Source organism: Amyelois transitella, chromosome 3 (genome assembly GCF_032362555.1).
Source record: "Amyelois transitella isolate CPQ chromosome 3, ilAmyTran1.1, whole genome shotgun sequence".
Lineage (NCBI taxonomy): Eukaryota > Metazoa > Arthropoda > Insecta > Lepidoptera > Pyralidae > Amyelois > Amyelois transitella.
Window position 1 is genome coordinate 8950251 of NC_083506.1, and position 27645 is coordinate 8977895.

The window sequence follows — 27645 nt, forward strand, 5'->3', positions numbered from 1 at the left end:
ATCAGTATAAAATCTTAAATTTATCTTTCAAGATCATTACAAAAACGAGCCTATCATGATTCAACAAGAACATGCCGATATTATGAAAGGCTCTTGACGCAGCGTTTTTGCCGCGCCGTGTCCGAAATATCGTATATCACTGTGAAGCCGCCCTGACATTTATTAAAGTCCTTGTCGCCTTGATTACCATGTCCAAATATTCAAAATATTGATACCGGTGGCAAAACATTTACGTATTAAATTTTTTTCTATTTTATTGGTTCCTTTTTTTAATCGATTCGGGGCCAAAAAATCTGAGTGCTCTGAAAATTTATTTTACTATATTACTCATGGGATAGGTACCACTATAATAAATATCTATTATATTCTATGCTCAACCATGAAATCTTTGTTACGGTATCAAAACGGCCAAGCCACAGGTTTTGAAAAAAATGTAGAGTTTGTAAAGTTAGGCCTGGCAAAGTTAGAGCGCATAGATCAAAAATGTTAGCTCTACATAATTTCTGATCACTTTTTCACGCATGAAATTACACATATTTCATTAAAGTGTAGTGTAGAACTCGTTGGCTTAGAGCGTATAGTCTTTATAGCTTGACTTTATTCGAGATCTGATTACTTTGTTTCACGCACTTAAAGATTTTCAGCGGCTAAGCTACACAGCCTCGTCTTGGCAACATTTTTACATGAACATTTTTTTGGTGGGATTTTATAGTTCACGTACAAAGAATTTTAGTTACACTTAAAACCGATCGTATGGAGATGACGAGTGCGCCTAATGCTTAAAGGGAAAATTATGTACCAGTGGAAAAAGGAAACTAAGTCAAATTTTATTCCCTAAATGACTATTCGCATTTCCCATAGCGCTGGGTCCGTATAAAATGCCTATATATTTTTATTGCGGACTTCGGCCCTGTTAGTGAAACATTTGCCTGATAATTCTCAAATGTGTCTGTTTTATTAAGGCTAGATTATACCCGCAGCTCCAGCCACGTAAAATAAAAACAACACATAAAAATATGTACTTTTTGCGCCTTAATTAATGGGATATAAAATAATGTTTCTCATGAATTTTCAACCATATTTAGTCCGGATTTAACTTCTTAATACTCAATATTCAATCTCAATTGTAAGACCTATTGTAACATATTCAAGGAATAAATGATTATGATCATTTATTGCATCTCATGTTTTATCATATTGAATTTCCTTAATATATCATATGGTACGTATACTACATGCCTTCCCTTCTATAATTATAATATAAAATAAAATACAACAAATGTTAAAATAAGTATAAAAAATATTAAAACAAGTATAAATTTGGATTCTTAGAGTTACAGGAAAAATATTTATGTTATTCCTGGAACCGTTTTATTCCAAACCCTATTTAAATATCCTTGTCCGCCCACGTAAGATATGGCCAATAAATCAAAATACCAAACGACTTAGCAATCTCTGAATTTAATAAAAAACACATGTATTTATTTTATTTTATACATTTGGATGTTTAAAACACTGTTAATGGAAACCTCGAAAAGGGAATGCCTATAGACGAATGTATCTTTATCAAAGTAACTAGTATCCCTTAGTCGCCTTTTACGACATCCATGGGAAAGAGACCAATCTCTTTCCCATGGATGTCGTAAAAGGCGAGGAGTGGTTCTATTCTTTTTTATATTGGTGCCGGGAACCACACGGCACTGCTTAAAACAGTTTACAATATTTGAAGTCCCAAATTATTTCTGACCTATTTCCAAAACGAATTCTACGACATTCCGCGGCCTGAGCCCTTAAATTTCTGAATCTACAAGTACTTTCTGTGAAATTAATTTGGAATCTGTAGAGATTGCAAATATTTAATAAGGCAGGGAACAAATTGTCCCGGGATTTAATCAACGGACAGGCTTGTTTAAACATAATTTCTTATCTGACAAATACCTACTCATTGTTGGCATACCGCTTTTATTTGGCAGCAGATAATTGCTGTAACAACGTTATTAATTTGTTCGTTATAATAATCCCTTAACCATACGGTGAAATGATGATATGTTATTTGAAAATTCAAATTCGAATTTTTATTTGCATAATATGAATACAACAAGGTCTTGAATGTACATATATAACAGATCTTCATATTTACCCTAATACATACATATGGTCACATCTATGTCCCTTCGGGGCAGAGCCAACAGTCTTGAAAAGACTAAATGGCCACGTTCAGCTATTGGCTTAATGATAGAATCGAGATTCAAATAGTGACAGGTTGCTAGCCCATCGTCTAAAAAAGAATCCCAAGTTTGTAAGCCTTTCCCTTAGTCGCCTTTTACGACATCCATGGGAAAGAGATGGAGTGGTCCTATTCTTTTTTGTATTGGTGCCGGGAACCACACGGCACCCTACCCTAATCTTAATATAAAACTGTTTCATTACCAGACATCAGAATGTTTGTTCCATGTGAAGTACAGGGGACTCTTACTAAAGAATGAGGAATATATTTTCTTAATTGTCTTCGGAAAGGAAAATAACAGAATTTTACGAATAGGTACAAAGAACAATATTTATCTTTTGACCAAAGAAGTTACGGTTAATTCCTAGACCTATCGAAACGGTATTACTGTACTTATTTATTCTGAAGTTTCTGTACATCTTGCGGCATTTAGAAATCAAAGAAATGAAAATAACTCGCATTTTCTAAAATATAAAAATCGTTGTCCACAAAAATAAATTCATTTTCATGTACAAATTTAATATGTTTAAATATTTTTACTCATTTTTCATCTGAAATTAACCTTCATTCAAACTCGTCATCCCCGAGGGTATAATTTTAAATGAACCTTAAATTTGTAAAAGTCAAATCTACGACGGTGGTTAAAACGATATAAATTTACCAGAGCCTATAAAAGGAGTGCCGAGAAATTATCTGTTCAAAAGACAATTTATGCTGCAGCAATTAAACGGTACTAGATCTCCTTAAATTGCTGGCACTGCGTAATTGTATTCTCTCCTTATTAAGGAGTAGCGTCTTACCTCGTAAATATAAGGCATTTAATCCCGTTTAATTTTCTTGTTTACAAAGATGTTCAAGGACACAAGCGCCTTTAATAATAACATCAGGCGCTTTGGCCGGCTTATACCTATACGTAAATGATTACGGGTCTATATAGCAATTTGTGTTTAATTATGTTTTCGTCCCTTTAATCTCGTTTCTACAGGTCTATTGGGTATACCCTATTAACGAGATAAAACCGGTTTCAGAAGGTTTCACAAAAGTGTAAAGTATGATATACTTAAATGATCTAGGTAATAAATTAATAAAAAAACGAAAAAAAAAATTAAAATTATTCAAGAGATTCGTAAAAAATAAGTAAGTAAAGAGAGAGATCCTTACTAACCTTTCTAACAAAACTATGTAACCTCACCATATTATCTCTGTAGGCTGTATGACCGCGAAGATAAGGTAAATATATGCATATATTTATATATACCTATATCTTCATGGTCTCTCCGTGCTGCAGCCCCCGGCAGCAACGCCAGATATATCGCCGGCGTTGCTTTGTGCTATTCGCTATTGTCACCAATTACCGAGTACAGTTTCCCTTACATTCAATTCTCAGGAGCTTTGTTTAGTGTCAAAGTTAATTATAAGGGTAATTAAATAAAAGAAATGGGCAAAGTTTATTACATTGACCCATTCACTTCTTGTATTGAAACTTAAATACTTAGTAAAAGTTAACTAATGTTTTTGAAAAACGTTCTTATATAATTGCAAAAACAATTTTAAAATTAAAAAAATAATTACGAACATTAAAATATAAAAGTACACGGATATTTCGTTGTTAATATGACCAGATTAAAATGTTAAGTTCTTTTAGTACAAAATGTGAATCCTTTTTACAGTATTTTGTTCAAAATTTACCTACATATAATATTCGAATATTATATCTTTGATATTACTACGCAACCAAGCAAAAAGTCAATTATCGTTCAATATTCCTTGAAAATTCACTTCTCCAAATACATTTATTTCGGATAGAATTTCTTATTAACGTCAATAAATTAGAATAAGTGAAAGTTAGGCAAAGCCTTGGAGTAAATATTTTAAAAAGTTATTTTTGAAACAGACTAAAGGTAAACAATTTTACTTCAATTTAGGCTGAAGATGAACGATAAACTAAATTCGTAAGTAGCAAGTCATTCTTGAAACTACAGAGTTGAAATTGTCCATAGAAGTTTCGTTTATGTTGTTGACATGGGACAAATTGATATTGGAGCGGTGAAGAGGAAACATTTTGTTTTTTTCCATAGCAAATTTCATTGTCATAAGCCTTGTTAACAGCATTTGTTTCTGAAAAAGACAAGCTCAATTGAACATCTCTGAACTTTGACAGTAAACACATAAGAGACAGTAATCTTTAAAATTGAATTGAAAACATTGAATTTATACCAAATACTATTACTTTGTATTCATAATCCCTTCTATATACCCCTGTATAGTCTCGTCTATATATCGTGCGGGGTAAGCAGATCCAACAGTCTTCAAAACACTGTACGGCCACGGTCAGCTGCATACCTCAGTGATGGAATTGAGACGCTAATATTGACAGGTTGCTAGCCCATCGCCTACAAAAATAAGGGGGGGGGGGGGGGCTGCCAAATATCGTGGAAATAAAATAAATTTCAATCATTTATTTAAGCACCTATAGATATTACTTAACGGGTAGGCACTCCATATGCTATTTGGGAACAGTGATTTGGCCGAGGACAGCGTAAACCCTTATTCAATTTGGCTGAAAATTGGAACCTCTTTCGTAACGTGTGGAGAACTAAATTGAATTTTATCAAATTTGTACCGCATGCGAAACAAAAGGAGGATGAAATCAATAGTACCTATGAGAGACGAAAAAATATAAAAGTAATTTTATTCATAAATACATATTTATTATACCTTTAAAATATCTTACCAATGTTACTAGTAAACCAAAAAGAGGGAAACTTTATAAATTTCTTATTTCGATCATTTTCAGTTTCTCAACCATCAATCTCAAACCTCAGTCGAATAGATATGTAGTCGAATAGATATGTACTCGTATATGTATTGACGTGTTAGTATAACAACCATCCAGTAAAACCATAGGCGGTAGACCTTAGAAGAAAGAGATTAATAGCGATAGAGGAAGCAGCATCTTTTCTGACAAAAACTGTTGGTGCCATTTGACCATAACTCATGATACTAGAGCTACTTTGGCATGAGCCGCTAACGCTGCTCGATTTATTGCTGCAACGTGGAGGAACACTCAATAAATCTTTATATTGCAACTACATGCAATAGATTTTAAATTTCGGGTAACTAGAAATCGAGAAATACCATCAAAAATATTACGAAATATGTTCATTGAGACATTTAGCATCTTTAGTTATGTTTATAGATGAAAGATGTTACATGGTACAAAGAACGAAGAGAGAGTCTGAATAAACGTTAAGTTCTGATACCAACGTAACTTGTACGTACAAAGATCCAATCACCCTGCAAAGGACGGCACACGTGATTGCATCCAAATGTAAGGTCGGACGCGTTTGAGACAGTTGCCAATACGGGCGGGCCCTTACCATAGGCTTTTCTGACAGGCTTTGAAAATGATTCAACAAAACAGTTTAACGAATTGCTAAAGCGCAAAATCCATTAACTAAATACCTTTTAGATATTTTTTCTATGTGATACCAAGACTTACCTTATTACATGACTAAGTAAGTGTTAAAGGAAATATCCTTTCCAAATAAAATCTCTTGGTAAAATTATTTTTTGTTTCACTACCTTTATTCTTCTTCTTAGCTTAGCCTTAGTCCTGGTTACATCCTCACCACTCTGTAGAGGACCCCGGGATATGCCTTTGACCATGCATCATGGATAGACAATCCATGATGCAAAGAGCAATAGTAAAAACCCCTTAATATAAATGTAATCTTTTCCTAGTAAAGTGGACTAACTGTTCAAACCATCGATACCTTTCTACGATTACAGAAACTTAATGATAGAAGAAATAGTAAGGGCAACAATCACCCGACAAAACAAAAGTGTCTGAATTGCAATTGAAACTATATAGGGAATAAGAATGTGGGTGGAGCGTCTCATCAGCTCGTTAAACGACAAAGGATCCTGATGCTTTCCTTTGTTTGATACTCGTAGTTTCCAGATACGAAAAAAACTAAAGCAGTCGTTTTTTTCATGCAATTTCTACAAGAGACAAGATCTCGCACTTCGCTGTAGTAATGATTGAAAACTAAACGTGGAGTTTCTTTTTATTTAAGTAGGTGCCTCTTGCTTAATAGCAAAACATTAATTATAAATATCAGACAAAATTGTCTGTTTAAATCTTATAATAGGGACAGGTGATATGCGGGCCAATTGACATAAAATAAGAAATTAACGTCCTGCCACAATCCTGTCATACTACTCTCGTTACACGCATTCAAAAGGGTATTATTAACCAGATACTTGTGCATCGTTTAAATGGGCCAGAAACAGTAAATCAATTGTACAACATTTCAAAAAGTTGATCTTAATCGAGAGTCTGCATAAAAACTTTCTAGGTTTAACTTGCTGATCAATTGCGAACTCAATTTCAAAAGCGGAGATGGAACAATGGCGGAATGGAAAAAATCAACAGCGTTGCGCGCTGGTGTCGACCTAATGGAAGTAAACCGACAAAAATGACTCCAACTCTTCAGCGGCACACTGCGCTAAAATCACAGGAAATATGCTCAGATCGAGATCGTTATTGTCGTTTTTGTGGTGATACAGTGTATATGAGTGAAATTATTTCGCATATGATTGCGTAATTAAACGAATTCTTAATGAATATAATTTATCTTAACGAATTTTTTAATCCCTCAATCTTTTTGATGTTTTTGTAAATTTAACCTGTTTTTGTAAGTTTAAGATTGTTATTTACTTTATCACTAAAGTACGTACGCGGCCTGCGCCCGAGTAAAGCGAAAAATCCCGTTTCCGCGGAAATTTCGGAATATCCTCATCTCTTAATGCACTCCGCCACTCAATGGTCAAGGGGTCACCTTACATCATTACGTCGTTCTCTACATTTCAAATCTCTAGCTCCAGCGGTTTGTGTTGTACATTAATTTGTTTGTTAGTCAATCAGTCAGTGTCCTCATTTATATTTTATAGATAACATTTTCCAGACTATTATTTTATATCAAAGTTTGTTTATTTTATATCAAACTGAACTGTTTCTATATCCCGTATTAATCTAAAATATCCAATAAACTATCAACTAGTTGAAGAGGCGGGCTCTTAACCGCGGGATTATCGGTGAAACGGGCGGCATCGCAGCGGGTCCCCGTCGGCCCATTAGACTGGCAATTTGTTTGGCTGGTGCCGGCTAAGCCCTTAATCTCGCGTAGCACTCCGCTTCAAGTGCCACGGTCACTATCCATGCGTGCCGCTTTTTGCCGACGGTACTTTTTTAAATAAATACACATGAAATTCAGGGATTTTTTTGCTCGTTCCCCTTTCGCATTTATCTAGTGACTCGTTTTGTATAGACGACGTTTAATTATGATGAATACCATGTTAATGCCATATTTTAATGGTAATGTAAAAGTGATATGATGTTTTTTTATTAATTTTAATTTCTTATGAACATTCCAGTTTACAAAATATTACCATTATAATTTCAACTTAACGTCTTCTCAATCTCAAATGAATGTTTAGCTAAATTTCTCAAAAAATTGTGTTCACTTTCAATTCATACTTCTGTATTTGATGCCCACTCCCAAATAGTTTTGCACTGAGGATAAGCATCCCTAAAGCGCGTTTCACTCGTGTTGAGTGCTTGACATCGACGAGGTAGTGCAGCGCCGACACATCCTGCATTCGAGTAGGAAGCATAGATTATATTGTGATTGTGCAAGTAGAAGGCGCCTTGTCAAAACGGCGATCCGCAATGTGTTGCGACCTCAATTTTATGTCGAAAAATCTTGCAGTCTTATGACAAGCTAGCTTTTACTCGCAGCTTCGCCCCCACGAACTTAGTGCCTTTTACAAAAATACACCTACAAAAGAATACAGGTTTTCATAAATAACACGGGACCTATAGTTTTGACCGGACTGCAAAGTACCTACCTACTCTACCACCCTATCAAGACGATTAATTTAGTAGATAATCCATAAAGAGGTAACAAATAAACAATTCAAACTTACTTTCACATTTATAATATTAGTTAACAGTTTTATTATATGCAACATACAATTGCCTGTTGTGTACTTTTAAAATTATAAATGAGCTTCGAAATGAGCGAAATTTTGGCTTCCTGTGAGTTTAACTTTTCGTTTTTACCCTGTCCTTACAATAGGCTTCGCTTCGAGCTGTTATTGAAAGCCGAAACTTTCTTAATGGATGGAGGATGAAACGCAACCGTATGAAACTCTTGGGACAGTGGGATAGGTACGGTTTCAAACAATTACCTATGTATATGTTAGCCAAAGCATCACGCCGGTGGGAATCAGCACTAAGAAATAGGTTGAAACATAAAGAACGTTATAAGATTGTTTGACTGACTTTACTAATAAAGTCAAAATAAAGTTTTTTATTTAAACATCGCGAGTAGAAAAATCTATAGCGCCTGCCTCTCATGATACTAAGAAGATTTTTGTTCTTAACATTGTCAGATTTCAGTCGGCTCCCATTATCTTTAATACATGGTAAACGATAAATGTTATGTTTCTGTTATTTATTACTATATAATTTTTTTAAAACAACACAGGGTTAGTCAACTATTTTTCCAACTCTACTTTCAAGGGGAAGGTTTACTCGAGTTGTAGGCATTATTTGCTAGGAAAAGTAGTGGAGAGTTGTGCATGTCGCAGTGAGAGGCACTCGAAACTCGAATGTCGTGAAAATTGCGGAAAACAACTATCTGCTCCATTAAATAAATTGCTCCTCTTTTGAGAGCGTCGGACGAGAAGCACATGGCGAGCTGTTACGTGGACGCGGAATTATGAGGTGACGGAGTATTCCAGCGCTTTACTTGTTTCCGCTCGGTTTTAACTTTACTGTGATATTCTCTTGCATTTTGATCATAAAATGTGTAATAATTGTAAGTTGTTATTATGCTGTACTGTAAGAAATTATCATTACCTTAATATTTTGTGTTACATTGACATACGTATATATTTATCGAAGATTTTTTCTTTGTAATTTTTGTAATAAACAATTAAACTTACGCAGAACATTGTCTGTATACCTTCATAATTACCATGGGAGCAAAATCTGAATAAAATTGATTTATGTACACGACTATCATTCTACACATCGTTATAATGAACAGAACGCATAGGTACGAGTATCATCCTAGTCGTCCTTGGACTAATAGATATTAACTGTAGCATTTCAACAGCATTCTAACTGATCTGTCTGATTGGTATAGTAATACCATTAATACGAGTATCTACTCATATCAAGTATTTGGATGTATAAACTGAGATTTAACAATTTTAAGTACTTATGTTGTTAAAATTGATACAGAAATAGTAATAGATATAGGAAGTCCCTTCTGTTATCATTATAAAAACACTCCGAATTTCAGTGGAATACTCGTACATATATTGGTTCCAGGTATGTGCACTCATGGACGATATAAATTAAATAGGTTGTTTTATTCGTCACTAAATATAATATACCTATAATGAAATTTGTATCGTACAAAAATGCCATAAATAAGTCTCAATGTACTCATCCACTTTCCAACACATGCTCCCGACGTGTGACAAAGGACACTTATTATTAGTTCTGGCATTGTCCTCATCAATTAAATAAAAATCACCACATCTTATTAGATTGTTTTGTTTCTATGCTATAAAATAAAATATGTATCATACAATGTCATAAATAAGTCTCAATATACGCATCCATTTTCCAACAAATGTTCCCAAAGTGTGGCAAACGACACTTGTATTAGTTGGAGCTTGTGTGCACTCATCGGCGATACGAAACAAACAAGATGTGCTCCGGGGACTTGAGACGTCCATACTTAATATATTTTGTTTGGAAACTTTCACAGGCTTCTATGCTTTTGTGAGAACGGATATAAGACGATCATATAAAGTTTGAAGTGTAATATAATTTGTTCGGTATTTTACGTATAGTATCTTACGAGCTCAAAATAACGACCAACTTAACACACTATATGTTTTACATTAAATGTAAAATAACTTTTTTCTTCTTCCTCCCAACGTTAGTCTTGGTTACATCCTCACATTTCTGGAGAAGAGCCTGGGGTGCACCATTGACAATGATCTTCAATATCATTCTCAAATGTAGATTAAAGCATTATTCACTCCAGCTATCACATACGTTTAGAGTAACTTAACTGGAACACCTAAGCATACCAGAAATGACGAAGTATAAACTCAAGTTTTATTAAATTCTCGTACGAAATTATTCAAATCATGCAATTTTGTATGCGATAAGTATAATACGGCGGAGTGAGTTTACATCAAAGTTCAGTCGGGAACAACCGCAGTTTGCTGAACGCTTGGGCATGTTAAAAGCCACTAACTTTATATTACCCTTTCTCTTTGGATAATTACATGTGGTTTTCCTCTTAGTTATTAACTGTATTAACTTGCTTTTAGTAAAACAGAAAGTTCGATTATATCAGCCATCGAAACTGTTCATTTGTTCTCGTATCATATTTATGAAAAAATCTGGTTTAAATATTGTTGCTTTAAAAACCATTATCTCAGAAACACTGCTGCCATGATGACGGCTACGCTATAAAAAAGTAATATCGGGTAGGTGAGCCTTGCTCGTAAAAAGCATCGTAGAAATACGTGGACATTATAAAAAAAATAACGATCAAAGACGCTTAGCTGCGCAAGTATTTAGGCTTATTATTATTATTATTATTTATGAAAAATTTAATTGCTGAGTCGTTGAAGTTAAGATATTTCAGGGCTATTTTTTTGGGTTCTCACGAATTTCTGTAAACAATTGAAGTTCTCTCCTGTTTCCCGGAGGTATCAGAGACTACATCTTTTCACTTTCCATGATCCCTGCACATTTATTTTGCTTTATCAACAAAAAGAAATGGAATACAATTTTAACACTTTCCGTGATATTTTGAAACGCATTACCTACAAATGTATCTTTGGTGCGTAGTAATTTGTGTAAAATGCTAAATAAATAAATAATTCACTGTTAACGTTGAATAAACAAAAGGTATCAACCTACCGAAGGGAACAGTAGATACTCCTCATTATAAATGTAAGGGTTTAGATAATTCACAAGCTTTTTGGTTTCCCACAGGCTTACCTACAGCCTTCCGGTACCCCAGCTTAAGACATGTTTTATGAACTTTTAAAACCGGGCGTGTCATGTTAGAGTATTGTAAATGAATTATTGCTTATAAAGACTTCCCTCCACGCTTTAATAACATGCTTTCATTTCAAAATTTATATTATTTGATAAATTTCTCTCACTTCACACAGTGCGATGTAGTTCCCGGCACTAATTTAAAAAATAGGGCCGCTTCGTCTCGTTCACATGGATGTCGTAGAAGGTAACTAAGGCATAGGCTTATAAACTTGGGATTTTCTTTTAGAAGATGGGATAGCAACCGGTCATTATTTTAATCTCAATTCTATCATAAAGACAAACAGCTGAACGTGGCCTATCAGTGTTTTCACGACGTCCCATTCCCCGCAAGGGATATAGACGTGATTATATATATGTATGTAGATATGTATCTACCAACACGATCACTTTACGTTTTTTCAAAAGTTGATATGAACTTTCTCTGCCATAATTATTTCAGTTGTCCAATATTTGTGTCAAAGACAGTCTCATTTCTTTAAATAGAAACGATGAGAAGTATTATTTTGTGATAAAAACATGAATTTATGTTTATTTAGCAAAAGAATCATAACACTTGAGTTCACTTTTGTAAACTTGGTTTCAATTCACCAAAATTTATACACTAATATACTCGTAGGTACTAAATATTGTTTCGCGTATCAATTTAGGATTCGTACCAAAGCATTATTTGTTTGCGTTACGCTACCTAATTAACCTTAAGCCCCCTCTAATCCCGTCTATTAAGAGGCCAAATACTGAGGTGATATATATATGTGACAAGCAATCAATCGCATCAAACCCAGGCTTCGGGTAACTTTGATTCATTTAGAGCTAATCCCGCTGCCTCTCCCGACTATCTCATTAGTCGGCCAATTTGTCCGGGATCACTCCAAGACTTTAATCTTGAGGCTTGCGTGGTCGACGCCTATATTGAAAGTCTATACAGTATTACACAATGAAAGTTTTTTTTATTGCCAGCTTAGGTCATAAAAACACGCTAAGGAATTATTTTTAATACAGCAGGTGCTTTTATATTGGGTAAAAATATGTATTAAAGCAATTGGATTCTTTTTTATAAATTTTTATACTCTACGAAAGTCGATCTATTATTGACTGAGAATATGTATAGAAGAGAAAACTTTAAAGACGCCTTTATCATTCGTTTGAATCAATCACATCAATTTATGCTGTATTTTAAATAATAACTGTATTTATTTATTTCATTCATATAAAACAGGATACATGATTTATTTGTTTTAATTTTAATATAACAATAACAATTCGACATTGTTTGCCGTATTGACCATTAGTGCGTGTTGAAGAAAACAACACTATCACATTACCATCAAAAGAAAATAAACAGAGTTGAAGGAGGAAGGAGGGTAAACGACAAAGCTATAATTCTGGGAAACAGCGGAAACTGAACATATTTTTTTATTTATTTACTCTTTACCTGCTGATTCTGGGTGAAAAAGGGAAGCTGTTTTCTAATTCGCGCTACAAATGTATTGAAGAAAATCTTTTACGTAGCACTTATGTAATTGTTTATTGACATTGCAATACTCGTATATTCTTCGTCAAATTTAACACAAATACAAATTATCGGTAACCATGACGCCATGAATAACGCCATCATCATCATCAAAATCGGCCCAACGGTTTAACCGTGAAAGCGTAAAAGACGAAGACAGACTTCTACATGATGATGCCTAAGTTATGAATATAGATTCCTTCTGAAAGTGTTACACTTAGCCAAGCCTGAAAGAAACTGAAATAGTTTAACCAAAGTGCATATGTTATATTTGAATACGACAACTATGCACCTTTCATGCATATCCAAATGCGGTGGTTTATTCCACATTATTCTCCAAGGCCTGGTTTATATTCCGCCGTTGTGCCGACCTACCACACGGGAATACAAATTCTTCAATCCTTCACTAACTACCAAACGGTTGGAAAATGTAGCGATGCATTGCATAGGGTAGGTATTTGCATAGAAAGCATGCAGAGCACACAACAATATGCAAGCTGCGTGATATCCGCGAAAACTGAAAGGGAAACTTTCATCGCTTGATTCTTGATAAATTTGCTTGAATATATTAAAACTATGACAGGTTCGATAAGTCCTTATATATCTTATATATAATTTAGAATTATTTACTTCTCAGCAGGAAACTTGAAAGCAATTTAACGTTTGTAAGGTACACTTTAGCAGTCATAAAAACACTATATTTTAATTCTGATAGAAATAGATAATTAATAGATAATAAATCAAGTTAAAATGTAGTGTTTAAAAATTTATCAATAATACATTAAATGCGTTGAAACAGATATATTTCGATGCATTTAATTATTTTTTTATCAAAGATGTACCAGCAATTAGTGTGAGTACATTGTGACATGTATCTTACGTATTAGGTATATGATAATTCACGTGGAATTAAAATTTATTAAAACAACGTTATACGTTATACATGGCAAATTAAACAACGGTTTATCGCGCAAGGAGATGCGCCTTGTTTATTATACATTAATAAATAGCATAAATTATTAAAAGGTTTACTTACTCTTAATTAATCTTAATCTAAAACCGACTCATTCTATTAATTACGTAAAGCGATATTCGTGCTATAATTATTACATTTTTGCAAACCTTAAAATTGCTCTTGGAGGTAAATTTAGTATCTCGGTGAGTGAAGGTCCATAATAAATATGAAATTTTAATGTACAGGCGAAGTTGGCTCGACGAATTAATAATTAATCGTCTCACGCGGGGTCCCTTATAGCAAACGGCTTCTCTGCGTTCGTCCTAAGGTAATAAATTCCTTCTTTCCTGGAACAAAACAATGGTTGATCTGTAAGATTTAAGCTAATGTTGTTACTGCTTTACAAATGAGAGTTCTTTGTTTAATTGAACACAGCGACGAAAGTTAACCATGTTCATGAATACTTAAAATTATTTCTTTTGTTGTATAACAACGTTGAGTTAAAATGCTTTGATAACATAAATTCAAACTTTGGACTTAGTTTTGAAGAATTTACATCTATCGTACTTTTATGATAAAAAAGGAAAAATTATGAGAGTATTACCCGTACTATAGCGGTCAATCCGACCAGACCGTCGATCAAAAGTTCGCCGCGATTAATGCTCCATAATTCCCATATTTGTGATTATCGTATTGGTTTATTTTACCCGGTGGTTCCCGGAATAGGATAAAAGATATTCGAAAAGAGAATAGGACCACTTCATCTCTTTCATGGATGTCGTAACAGGGGACTAAGGGATAGGCTTATAAACTTAGGATTCTTCTTATAGGCGATGGGCTAGCAACCTGTCACTATTTGAGTCTCAATTTCATCATAAAGCCTAACAGCTGAACGTGGCCTGTCTGTCTCTCAAGACTGTTGGCTCTGTCCTGCAAGGATTATAGACGTGATTATATCAGATCAGCTTATATGATTAGATCAGCCGTTAGAAATTGAGATTCAAGTAGTGACAGGTTGCTAGCCCATCGCCTATAAAAGGAATACCAAGTTTATAAGCCTATCCCTTAGTCGCCTTTTACGACATCCATGAAAGAGATGTAGTGGTCCTATTCTCTTTTCGAATATCTTTTATCCTATATGCTTATAAAAGTATATCCTTTAGTCGCCTTTTACGACATCCTTGGGAAAGAGATGGAGTGGTCCTATTCTTTTATTTATTTTGGTGCCGGGAACCACACGCCAACAAACAAAATGCTCGAACAGTCAAAACCAAGGACACGCCTGTGCTTCAACAGGACTCATAAAATTTTTAGATGCTTCAAAAAACTTTGAGAATTTTCGTGAACTTCGTAAATTTGGTGTGGCAATATAATCTCTTCACGAGATCACAATAATAAAATTCAACGAAGTTGCTTATTTACCGGAGTTAAAAAAATACACGTTTTAAGGTTGGGTTGAAATTATTTTCAGTAAAAATATCAATACCGATAATATCATAACACAGAGTGACGAATTTCTTTTTGACTTCCTTTTGAATTGACCTTTCAAGTCAACTGTTTTACCTGCAGTAAGACGAGTTTAGTTTCATACTTTTCACTAAGTTTTTTAAGATGATTTAAGATGATGATGAAGAAGTCATCATCATCTTAAAAATACTTACGGAAATAGTGGAAGAGAAGTTTATTAATTTAAACCTTGCGTATGTGGAAGCATTCATAAATCTGTGACTTAGCTTACCAGTGAAAGTGTCAGTTATACGTATCATTTATGGAAAGGCTGTTATAAATTAAAGTATTCCCAATGCTTTGCAGGAACCTCGGTAGTATTATCTAACGCTTACAATGGACATGGATACAGTCCACCCATGATGAGGGTTACGCAAATGTCCTGACAGGAGTCCTGGTAACAGATCTCATCGTAGCTCTCACAAAGGACGCCCAAAAACGTCCGTGAAAAACATATGCGCTCGGTTATACCCACAAAAATCTGCGTTCCAAAGGAAAGGATTGGATTACCCGTAATGTATAAGCAGTCCGCCCATGATGAGGGTTTCCCCAGTACCCTGACAGGAGCCCTGGTAGTAGATCTCGTCGTAGCTCTCGCACCGGACGCCCACAAACGCCGTCTCCGATGCTATCGACTCCGCGAAGAACATATGCGCTCGGTTATGCGCACAAAAACCTGCGTTTCAAAGGAAAGGTTTGAATTACCCGTAATGTATGAGCAGTCCACCCATGATGAGGGTTTCCCCAGTGCCCTGGCAGGAGCCCTGGTAGTAGATCTCGTCGTAGCTCTCGCACCGGACGGCCACAAACGGGACATCAGACGTTATTGACTCGGCGATGTACATGTGTGCCCGGTTGTGAGCGCAGAGCCCTGAATTTTCAGGAGACTTTGGATTCACCATTTTATAAAGAGATATAAATATACATTTATAGTCTGATTTATTATATTGCCCCTTAGCCTTTACTAGAGAAACTTAAGCTCATAATTACATACAGTTAATGATAACATTACCGTTAATGTAGCAATAATGCATATCGAATAACAAAATATTCAAAACTTTAGAGCATCTTGTTATAATATACATATTTTTGAAGTAATATTGGGCTTATTTACTTGATATGCTTTTATCTCCATCCTTTAAGATCCAATACCGAACTACAGACAGTAATTCTACGATATTTTTATTAGATAATAATAGGGATTGTCGCCAAGATAATTATGATAGGTAGGTACTAATATATATAGTAGGCAAACACGTATGAGAACGTATTTTTTAATATTTCTTTTACTTAATTGAAACGCATCTTACCTCTAATGTCATACCCGCATCCTGGCTGCCTCGTACCTCCATTAGGATAAAAGTCTATGTGCCCCAAAGGCGAAGCAAAACCGAGATAGCCACCGCAGGTATGAATGACTTCCACGAAACGAGCGTCGTGTTTGTCAAGCCGGGCGTCCTTGTTGCCGTAGCTAAAAAGGGGAAGAGCTGGATCTAGTCCTAAAAATGGCAGAACATTAGTTAGTGTAAGTAGAATAAAATATTATCCTTCCAGCGGAAGGAGATCAGATTCGCTTATAACATACGATCAAAGTCTGAAATTACTCCCACATAAGGAACATTAGAAGCCTACCCAGCATGGATTATGGTTTAGTCATAGTTTAGATGAAATAGTATACTTAGAACTAGGTACTAAAAAATAAATATTTCGTTCTTATAACTAATTTTTATTGTTCGATGATAAATTTTTATCATCTGCATTCATGATAAAATGTATGTTGTGTTAGATAAAGCGCTACTTTAAATATTTACTTTAGGTGAATAAACCTCCAAAACATAAACATTAATTTTCCATCATAACCTGACTGCGAATCAAAGAGAAAATAATCATTACGTCCCATATATTCAAATCCCACTACGAACAGGTTTGGCCCGTTAGCCAATAATTTCTCCAAGAACGATAAATTCCTGCTGCTGTGAAAAGCAAATAGAAATGTCAGTAGCGCTAACAAGCTATTAATATAAAGTGCATTTGACAAATAAGACATTTATTTATTTGTATAGACCACGATGCAACAAACCTAAGAGGTAATAAAATTTACACAGACAGCGTACTTCATATTTGTAAAGACATTCTTGCGCGAGAAGAAAGTGGACAGAAAGTTAGTTGGCATGAAGCTATAGGTACGCTTTTATTTTTCAGACTTCTATAGTATGAATAAAACTTTTATAGTGTTACTTCATAAAAGCCTTACATAAGTAAGTTAATTATTTATTTTTGTGATTGCTAAACAAAAAGATGAGATATTTGCGAGAATATAAACCCGCACATTCATCAAATTAGTGCTTTACACGATAGATGCAATTTTTTTACATTACTTAGTTCATGCATACAAACATATGGTCACGTCTATATCCCTTGCGGGGTAGACAGAGCCAACAGTCTTGAAAAGACTGAATGGCCACGTTCAACTTTTTGGCTTAATGACTGAATTGAGCTTCAAATAGCGATAGGTTGCTAGCCCATCGCCTAAAAAAGAATCCCAAGTTTGTAAGCCAATCCCTTAGTCGCCTTTTACGACATCCATGGGAAAAAGATGGAGTGGTCCTATTCTTTTTTGTATTGGTGCCGGGAACCACACGGCACATTTTTACATTAGTAAGTAGGTAATAACGTAATTTTACAATTAAGCCTTGATTAAAGTTCTGCTTACAGATCTAGCTAGGTATAATACACTCATTACAATAGTAGTTTTATCAATTTAAACTTTGAGTTAAAGTCATATGAGAAATTCTGACCAAACAAAGGATCGTGGTTGTATGGTGTTGTCAATATCGACGGGATGTTTGATTTTAATTTATTTTTCAATAAACCAATATTCATATTGGCTTAAGCTATTGTTGGCTGTGCTTGCATGAAAATTGGGTAGATAGGTCTCTAGATGAAAACTGTCAATGTTGTCTTTTAATAATAACTTTTATAATGATAATAACTTTTCCTGACTTACGACTTATTGGTTTGCTGAAGCAGTATCTCGCAGATTCTATCTTTTTAACTATTTTGTTGTAAAAAAAATAAGTCAGTTTTGATTTTTATACACCAAAATGGGTAAAGTCCAGCATTAAACGATGCATGTTATCGCTCAGATTGCAAAGAACACTTGCAAAAAAATTGAGATACTGAATCAAACACCACAAAAAAAAATACCTGTAATCGTATCGATCGGACCGTTCTTCACGTAAGCTCCAGCTATCCCCACAACATGAGCACCAAGACTGTGCCCAATAAGGTGCATGTCATCTGCAGAAACTCCTTCACCAATTAAAAAGTTAATGAACTCAGTAACAACTCTACCGACCATGGCAACATTGTAACTGGCCAGAATATAGTTGACCATTGCTGCTTTACCCCATTCTACTACAATTATGTTCAGATCGGTCACATTGAGATAAGCTGAAATAATTGGAAAATTAGATTAAATTTGCGGTTTTCTTCAAAACCTTAACTTTTTATTTTTCACGTAACTCAAATTGTTAAAAAAACTTACCTTCTTTGAGAGAGTGTGGCATAGGACTCGTCCCATTATTTGACCAACCATGGCACAATAATTTTACTTTTTTGTTAAAATGAAAGTATGAATTTTGTAGTGCCTGGGTATCATTTATTTTTAATGCTTGAGGTTTCTCAATATTATGTCTGAAAATTCAAAACTCTTGCTAGAGTAATACTTTACTGACTAAACCACTAAATGAAAAGCTTCAATACATGCAAAATTTCTTAGGAGGATGGATAATAGGTCAATAGAATATAAAAATATATTTTCAAATCGAAGCTACCATTTTTAAAATAGGTAGTTGACCCAGAGCACTTAAGGTAAATTTTGTATAAAATAAAAGGTCATCTTCAATTACTATAGTACCGAATGACATAGATTTCATCTGAGACTCTAAAATACACTATACCGACGCACTATTTCCACGTTTATTTTTTACAGACCCCATCATACATAGCCAAAGGAGTTGTAGATTTTTAACACCCAAGTGAAACATAGGCCCTCACCATTCGCGGTCGGTATTATGCAGTTATTATCTTCATGTTATCCTCTGATGGTCTCATTGATTATAAAATAAATCCCATTAACCTGAACCTTGTACTGCAAGTACCTATTGCGGTTAGCAGACATTAATAATTGTGACCAATCTTGACACCTCAACAATAAAACTTTTACCTGCCTTGTATATAGCCAAAATTCGACATCCTCCTCTGTGACCCACCAAAACCTGGTCTCATTGAGAGAAGGTGCAGGAGCATACTGCTGCACACTAGCCAGCCACACCGGATCGTAAGGCACCGGTGCCTCCCAGTCTATCGTCCTTACGCCTGAAAATAAAAAAAAAATAACATAAAACCTTTGTAATGTATGTTTATGACAACCTGATATGCCAATGTCAGCGTGAACTAATTATCAAAAAAGAATGTCAGTCTTTTGCCAATATAACACGGGTTTCAATAGGTTATGGGCCCAGCACTCTTAATTCGAAAATACCAAATATAACCTATGTACATACATATAAGCTATATTTCTGAAAAAACGCTAATTTATCGTGTATCTTTCATAATTCTAATCCGTATTTATTCTAACAGATAGAACCAACAGTCTCGAAAAATCCAGCCACGTTCAGCTGGATGGCCTCAAATGAGACAGGTTACCTTCTCGCCAAAAGCAATATCCCGAGTGTTTTCCTTGTTAGGTAATATTCACATTAATACTCGAAGAAGCAAATTCAAATCTCTATACCGGTGATATATGGATTTGAAGGCATAATTTAAAGTGACGTGTGATTCCCGGCACCAATGCAAAAAAGAATAGGGCACCTCCATCTCTTTCCCATGGATGTCGTAAAAGGCGACTAAGGGATAGGCTTACAAACTTGGGATTCTTTTTTAGGCAATGGGCTAGCAACTTGTAACTATTTGAATCTCAATTCCATCATTAAGCCATTAATAGCTGGACGTGGCCATTCCCTTCGGAAAAGGAGGTTGACTGGATTCTTCGTTCGTACTCTAGTATTACATTACAGCTTGGTTGCATATACAAAATGCACCTACCTAAAGTTGATACCCTATATATCACGCATATCCAAGCATATGCAAAATTAATACTTCTAGCCTAAAAATGTCACCGTACACGTCGTCTTCATTCTCTAATCATAAATTCACATCATTTCTAACCAGGATAACTTACTCGTAACTGAAAGTAGGTCCATCCCTATTATGGCTTCCAGATTAGATCTTTGTGCTGACAATGAATAAAATAAATTAATTTACATATTTTGAACGTGAAAGTGTAGGTTCACTTGAGGCAATCATTTGTCCTCTCAGAATAAACACATAGATATATGTAAGTATATAATCGAGAAACAATAAGTTCACAAAGACTAACTTAAATTGAATATAATAAAATATACGAGAAGACGCCCACGGCCTCGCTCGCTTTTAACGAAAAATCCTGTCAATTCCCATTCTCGCGGGAATTTCTGGAAATCCTCTTTTCATGCACCCTTAAATATGAACCTAAATCGATATAAAATAATATTTCAAATAGACAGTGCATGCCTGTAAATTTTAAATATTTTACTTAGGGAATAAAATTTTTAATTATGCTATCGTAACTTTTTCTATTTGTGTTAGCAACATGTATATCATGGTGTTCATTTATTTTTTTAGAAATTTATGACACAACAAATATTTTTACAACAAATTTACTCAAAAAAAATTAATGTGCCATAATACAACGTACCTACCTCCTACTAATAAAACCATGAGAATACACAATGGATATTCATCAAAATCTGTGTATATTAAACACGTAATAAGTTACCAATTAAATCAGAAAAGGAACGAACCTGTCCAAATAAGAAACAACAACAAAATTATTCCAGCACAGTTTTCCATTCCAATCACACATCAGACTCACTGTGAGAGCAACACTAACTTTCCTCACATCGACTAAAACTTTGTTAAACTTTAAGCGAGTTAGAACGCTCATTTTGAAGCTAAATCTAATTGGTGGACCGTCTGCAAGGACCTCCACATTTTCAATGTTCGTCCGACGCAAACATAGAATGTAAATTCACTTAGCGGTATCATGGACATTGCCATTCATAGAGCGAACCATCCACTGTCCGGCTATCTCTTCGCTCATATTAATCATACAGAAGCCTATTAACATTACACACGGTACCTAAAGGTAACGGCTCGGAGAAATACTAATGAAGTATCACGTGAAACACTTCCCTTTAGTAATACATGGCCTGTGTCAATGAAAGTGGAAACAATTCGCATGCAAAAGGGGAGACTCATCTAAGTTCCTATTTTCTTGATGCCATTAATTGACTAATGTTTTAGTTGTTGTGAAACTAAATGAACACAAAACAAAAAAAAAATGTCATCATGGATGGCTATTAGGGTATTTACATACGTACATAATTTTATAAGTAAATTTAATATGTAAATAGATGTCGACTTTCGATTCTCTTGTGTATCTCGTTCCCGGCACAAACAACCCTCGGATCATTACACAATTATGAAAATTGAAAACTTCACTAGATTTGCAAGTTTTCATTTTATTCCAATAGCGAAAAAACAGTATTTCTTTTCTTGTAGGTACCTACATGTAAAAGTCAACAAAATAAAAATTGTGAGTATCAATAAGATGTTCTAGCTTAAGTTCTTTTCTCTATCTTGTTGTTTATATACTTATAAATATGTTATTTAGCCATCCTGGAGGATAACTGAAGCCTAACTTGGCCTGTTCACTGTATAGTTAGTTATCCTGTAAAGGTCACGATATATATATTTGAGTGACAGATATCTGGTCCTGTTTGTAACTTATAATTTTTTCCAATGGTATGGTAGGTAGGATTATATAGTATAGTAGGATTGCGCACTAAGTATGAGATGATTTCCCGAAATTCAACGGTATAGGAAATTTACATTAGGTAGACATATTTCGTTTTAGGCAGGCGGTGCCGTGCGATATAGCAGCATACTATTATACCCAGCTATAGAGACAGGATTTGTGTTTTTGTTTGTAATGAATAAAATTAAACACAGAGAGAGATTTGGCACAGAAAAAGAGATAAAAGACCTTCGAGTAACAAAGACTAAGTAGGTATTTTTTCTGGAAATTACAATAGGAGCGAAGCGCCATGCAAAAGTTAGTGTTTTTCAGGTCACTCAGAAAATTGCCTATAAAACCTTTATTTCACAACTAGCCTGGCCTGGCCAGTTGTTATAATTTTTTTATTATATTGATTATGAATTTTGTAAAAATAGGTACTTACATACATACATTCCAATTACATCACAATTTCGTTTTCGCCGCGTGAAATGAACTTTACATATGTCCTTCGTCCTCCACACTCACTATGTAAGTATGTATATATCTCTATACAAAATTTCATGGAGATAGGTTCAGTGGAGAAAAACGGACAAACAAACACATTTTCACGTTTGTTTTACCTACCTAAGTTATATAATGTGTATTTAAAATTAGTGTTCATTTCAACTGAAATTCTTATTACAATAAAAATTGGTTTTCCATTATGCCTTGGCCGGGATGCAAACTCAGCACCAAAAGCTTCCAAGGTGTTATTCATGTAATAGATAGTGAGAAGATAATATATAAGACAGTTTACTTGTCAGCATTATTAAGGTATTTTACTTCCGTTTGCTTAGGTAAGATGCTTTGATGCTAGCTTACTGAGCAATTAGGTCCCAAAGCGACAAGTCGCAGGGACAAATGGCAAAGTGAGTAGGACCCATTAGTTTATGAAGTTGTCATGTTGGCCCGCCCGCTGTCACTCACTGTCATTTCCGACTCGGCTGTCGGTGTCCGTCTCCATCTCCATCAGTCAGAGTCGGAAAAGAGTTACGAAGAAGAGAGATTCTGCTTCTGTCTGTTCTTTCCATAGGTTCGTTCAAATTTCTTTCACATTTACATCAAGTTTCATAGTTTTTGTATTCCGACATTGGATCAGCTATTAGGCAATTTTTAAACACTTCGTTAATTTTTTTGATTACAACAAAGTACGCATGTAAGACATCGTTTTGTTTCATATTAAAAGTTATTTTTCCAAACAATGGTCCAGTTGTTCCTTTATGTAGCCCAGGAAGTGTTTTAAGCCTTGACCTTGATATTTCTAAATGCTTCTCTTTATACTTATGCTCTCGATATGTTAAAATATCTACTGAAACGTTATTTTAACTATTTCAGTTGTTATAGCAACAACTCAAACTTGTTGGTGCAAGGAAGAATCGTTTCATTACAATGGCTTTACCTGTGGAAAATACGAAAATCTTAGAGTTTTTAGAACTAGTTGGCCGTCTAAAAGTAAGTACCAATATAAGTCAATTTTTATTTGTCATTAATTGATGCAAGTCGTTCCGTGAATTATGTGATTGTATCGATCACGACGCGATTCTCTTACTCCAGCTCTCATAGTATGTCATTTAAACAATGTAATTATTCTGCCATATTATTATGCGCCTTATCAACTTTAGCTCAAGCTTAAAAAAATTAAAATGTGTCACACTTGTATCCTAAGCATTTGGCTTAGGTACTTACGTAGACCCTAGATCACTGTCACAATAATACTCAGTGCCTATGCAGTGCTGATCTGTTTTTATGGTTCTGTTTTTATGGATTCTCAGTCTTAACTAGATCACAATCACTAAATATGTTTCATTCTTGATTTCTAATTGCAATCTTATAACAGCATTTCCAGTGGTACATACATAGGCTATGTAACATAACACCGACAGAAAATGTATTTTTTAATGGTGAAAGTATTTTCATGTTTTGTGTATCCAAGGATTTCTTTGATTCTTACAAACAAAGTTACCATTTCTATCTTTACCATTTAGGGCAATTTTTTTTTATTGTAAACATGTTCTAAGGTGTGATTTTTTTCTTACAGCATGTCAAAAGAACTGGATGGGTGATCTGTGATATAAATGAATGTGAATCAATTGCTGGACACATGTACAGAATGGGAATGATGACATTCTTGTTAACAGACCAAAATAACACCACAAACTTGGACCGCTTCAAGTGCCTCCAAATAGGTAACTATTTATGATCATTACTTATAAAATTTGGAATTGAAAAGAGACTTGCATGGTTTGAAGATGGCATGATCAACATTCATGTTTCTTAATATCACCACCAACAACTAAGTGTGCCATTATGTTCCCGACACTTTAGAAAGGACTACTGCATCTCTTCCCCTTAGGTAGTAACAGGCAATTAAGGGGATAGGAGAACATTCATCTAGTACAAGCTTCCATATTGGTCTGGTAGCAAACTGTCCTGGTCCCATGGTTGCTTTTAGATCCATCCATATACCATATCACAATCTGGTTCACAGAGCATAAACTTACCTTATCATTCTGCCTTTGTCAATTATGTTTTAATTATGTTTGATGTTAAACTTTGGAAGTATTTTGTCACTTCCATATTATTTTTATTAAAATCTTTTTTTTTTAATATTTCAGCACTAGTCCATGATTTAGCTGAGTGCATTGTTGGTGACATAACACCACATTGTGGTGTATCACCTGAGGAGAAACACCGGCAAGAAGATGAGGCCATGAAGAAAATTGCAGAACTTACAGGAATGGCTGGCGACAGAATGTATGAACTATATAAGGTGAATACCTACTTTGATATACTCTCTAGTAGTCTATACTAATCTCAATTCTATCAATATGCCAAACAGCTGAATGTGGCCTATCAGTCTTTTCAAGACTGTTGGCTTTGTTTACCTCACAAGGGATATATATGTATGTATATACTAGGAAGATATAACAGTTGTACAGTTACAAGACTTGCATTTGTAATTTCCTGTCCAGCCAAAATTTATGCTGGCTGGCCTGTCCATCTTCTATGAGGCCTTTTATATTGTTGATTGATACTCAGGATGGGGACAGTAGTTGAATCGATTAGGTCAAGTTTCTGGCCATTAAGTATGGCGACTTAACTCTTTTTTGACCCCAAAGAAGAAAAAGCTGCTTAAATTTTTTTAAATACGACTTAGGTAAAAACATTTCGAATATTAATATGGCCCTAATTTTTGCCATATGCAGGAAAAACAGTCAAGACTCTGTTGTCACCTCTAGTATGCAAGCGTGATGTAGTTCCTGCTACCCCGCATACTAACCTTTTCATTGTGCCTCTTTCTTTTGTGATAACTATTTATAATTTTATGTTTTCAGGAGTATGAATTTCAAAGTTCACCTGAAGCACAATTCGCCAAAGACTTAGATCGTTACGACATGATACTGCAAGCCTTTGAATATGAAAAACGTGAGAAGGCGCCAAGAAAGTTGCAAGAATTCTTTACAGCGACAGAAGGCAAATTTAAGCATCCATTCATCCAAGGCTTAGTTAAGGAACTCTATAAGCAAAGGGAAGAGTTTGAAAGCAAAGTAATGGTTAATGGTAACGCATAACTTATGTGATATACGAAAATGTCATTCTGTTCAAATAACATAAGATTTCTGATGCTAGTGTAGGTCTTCGATTTTTTTTTCAAGCTAAGAATAGGCTACAATTTTGTTTTTGCTCCATCACTCACGTAGTGTCTTACAATAAATGTTAGTTTTTTTTAAACAACTTGATGTCATGACTACATTTATAACATTTTATTTTTTAAGGTTCCCCAAATTTAACAATAGCACCCCAGTATTGATATTATTTAGCAATCTCAAGTTTTAACTTTTGAAGTAATGTGTACTGTTTCGTGGATTTAATTCACTCATGATAAGTGGGAAGAATTTGTTTGCCAAAGCCCAACCCTACCAGTATTTTTGTATGAAACTGAAGTGTTTTGCGACATATATTTATATGTAATATACTGATAGATAGGTTGCAAGTAGTGATTAAAGTGAATTTTAAACTTAAATACAGGTAGTAAACGCGCACGTAACGTACCTTTATTCTGTCTCGGATGTTTCGAATCATATTACAATGGTCGGAAAGGTTCTAGCCGTCGCGTGGTTCAGTTAATTTTAAAGTGATGTTTGATTCATTATTCAAATGTCATCCCAGTAGTTGTTGAAACTTTTTACAAATAAAACTGGTTTATTGATTAACTTTGTATCTATGATATATGTAGATACAATAAATTTTAATCGTCAGGGAGAAGGGAGTACCATACAATTCTGACGTCGTATTATATCGGCCAAAACTTAGTAGATATGTTACGTTTATTAAAAATAATTTAGGTATTGTTTTATTTGCATTACTTTTAAAATTCTATTTTTCTATTATTCTCAAATGTGAAAATATAGTTTTAATTACCGTTGTTTAAAATATGTTTTTTTTTTAGCGTAGAACTTATTACGTAGAAGAAAAATTATTTGCTAGCGTGGCTGGCTAAGAATATTAATTTAATTATTAAAAATGCAATATTTATTGCTAGCTTGGCTGGCTCATTATTAATTTTTTAATAGTAATTATTAAAAATATATCCCCATGACACAATAATTTATTTACTTCTCATTTTATTAAATTTTTTTACTTTCTACTTAGCCGTGTATGATAGATAAAATGATTTTAAATCATAGGCGTGTTTGAAAAAACATGCGGTTTCACAATAATGTGGTTAAAAAACTTTATTTATCAAAGAAATTTACATTTTACTTACAGAGAAAACATTTATAATAAATATGTACATTTGTTGGTGTGAGCATTCAAATACATATTTTTAATAAAAATTAAAATTAGTCGGTAGTTGCGCATATAGCCGCTCGCTGCCAACTTACTTAACACATAAACATCTTGGTTATATCACAATAGTATTAGAACTAGACATACATCAACACGTCATCTATCATTAAAATCCTTTATATTCGAGTGCTGATAAATGCCTAAATAATTAAAAGATAAAAGTACGGTTGTTTAGATGATATTTATGTTCTTGTTAAATAAATTACTTATGTAAGGTAAAAAATACATAATGATCAAAGAGTAATAACTTTCCAGTGCAAATTGTTTATAAGGAAAAATAAATCTTACCTATTCCCGTATTGCGTAGATAATTTACTCTTTGAACAATTTGTGAGTATAATTTATGTACTGAATGTATTCTCTTCATAAATAAGTACCGAAATAATTTTATGCCTATTGAACATGATTCAAATTGAACATACTTCTAAAACTTTTAAAATAAATATTACTCCCTAAACATTGTATTTATTTTTTGAAAAGATTTTAT

At 34.3% G+C, this 27645-nt stretch overlaps 2 protein-coding genes across 4 annotated transcripts; one reads left to right on the forward strand and one right to left on the reverse strand.

The window, feature by feature from the left end:
• Positions 1–13930: 13930 nt before the first annotated feature.
• On the reverse strand, positions 13931–21397 carry LOC106140102 (lipase member H). Its single transcript, XM_060950309.1, has 7 exons — positions 21271–21397; positions 19593–19744; positions 18912–19047; positions 18572–18817; positions 16675–16863; positions 16070–16235; positions 13931–14205 (listed from the first exon to the last, which is right to left on the reverse strand). Exons 1-7 carry the CDS (start codon positions 21317–21319, stop codon positions 14139–14141), a joined length of 1005 nt encoding a protein of 334 aa, XP_060806292.1. The 5' UTR covers positions 21320–21397; the 3' UTR covers positions 13931–14138.
• Positions 21398–23228: 1831 nt separating this feature from the next.
• On the forward strand, positions 23229–27605 carry LOC106140091 (5'-deoxynucleotidase HDDC2). 3 transcript variants are annotated; one of them, XM_013341620.2, is made up of 5 exons: positions 23229–23340; positions 23643–23759; positions 24346–24493; positions 24923–25077; positions 25643–27605. In XM_013341620.2, the coding sequence occupies exons 2-5, from the start codon at positions 23697–23699 to the stop codon at positions 25877–25879; spliced, it is 603 nt and encodes a 200-aa protein (XP_013197074.1). In that variant the 5' UTR covers positions 23229–23340; positions 23643–23696; the 3' UTR covers positions 25880–27605. The 3 variants fall into 3 exon arrangements, with proteins under 3 accessions (XP_013197074.1, XP_013197073.1, XP_013197075.1); XM_013341619.2 differs by having other exon boundaries at positions 23270–23463; XM_013341621.2 differs by having other exon boundaries at positions 23270–23455.
• The last annotated feature ends 40 nt before the right edge of the window (positions 27606–27645 follow it).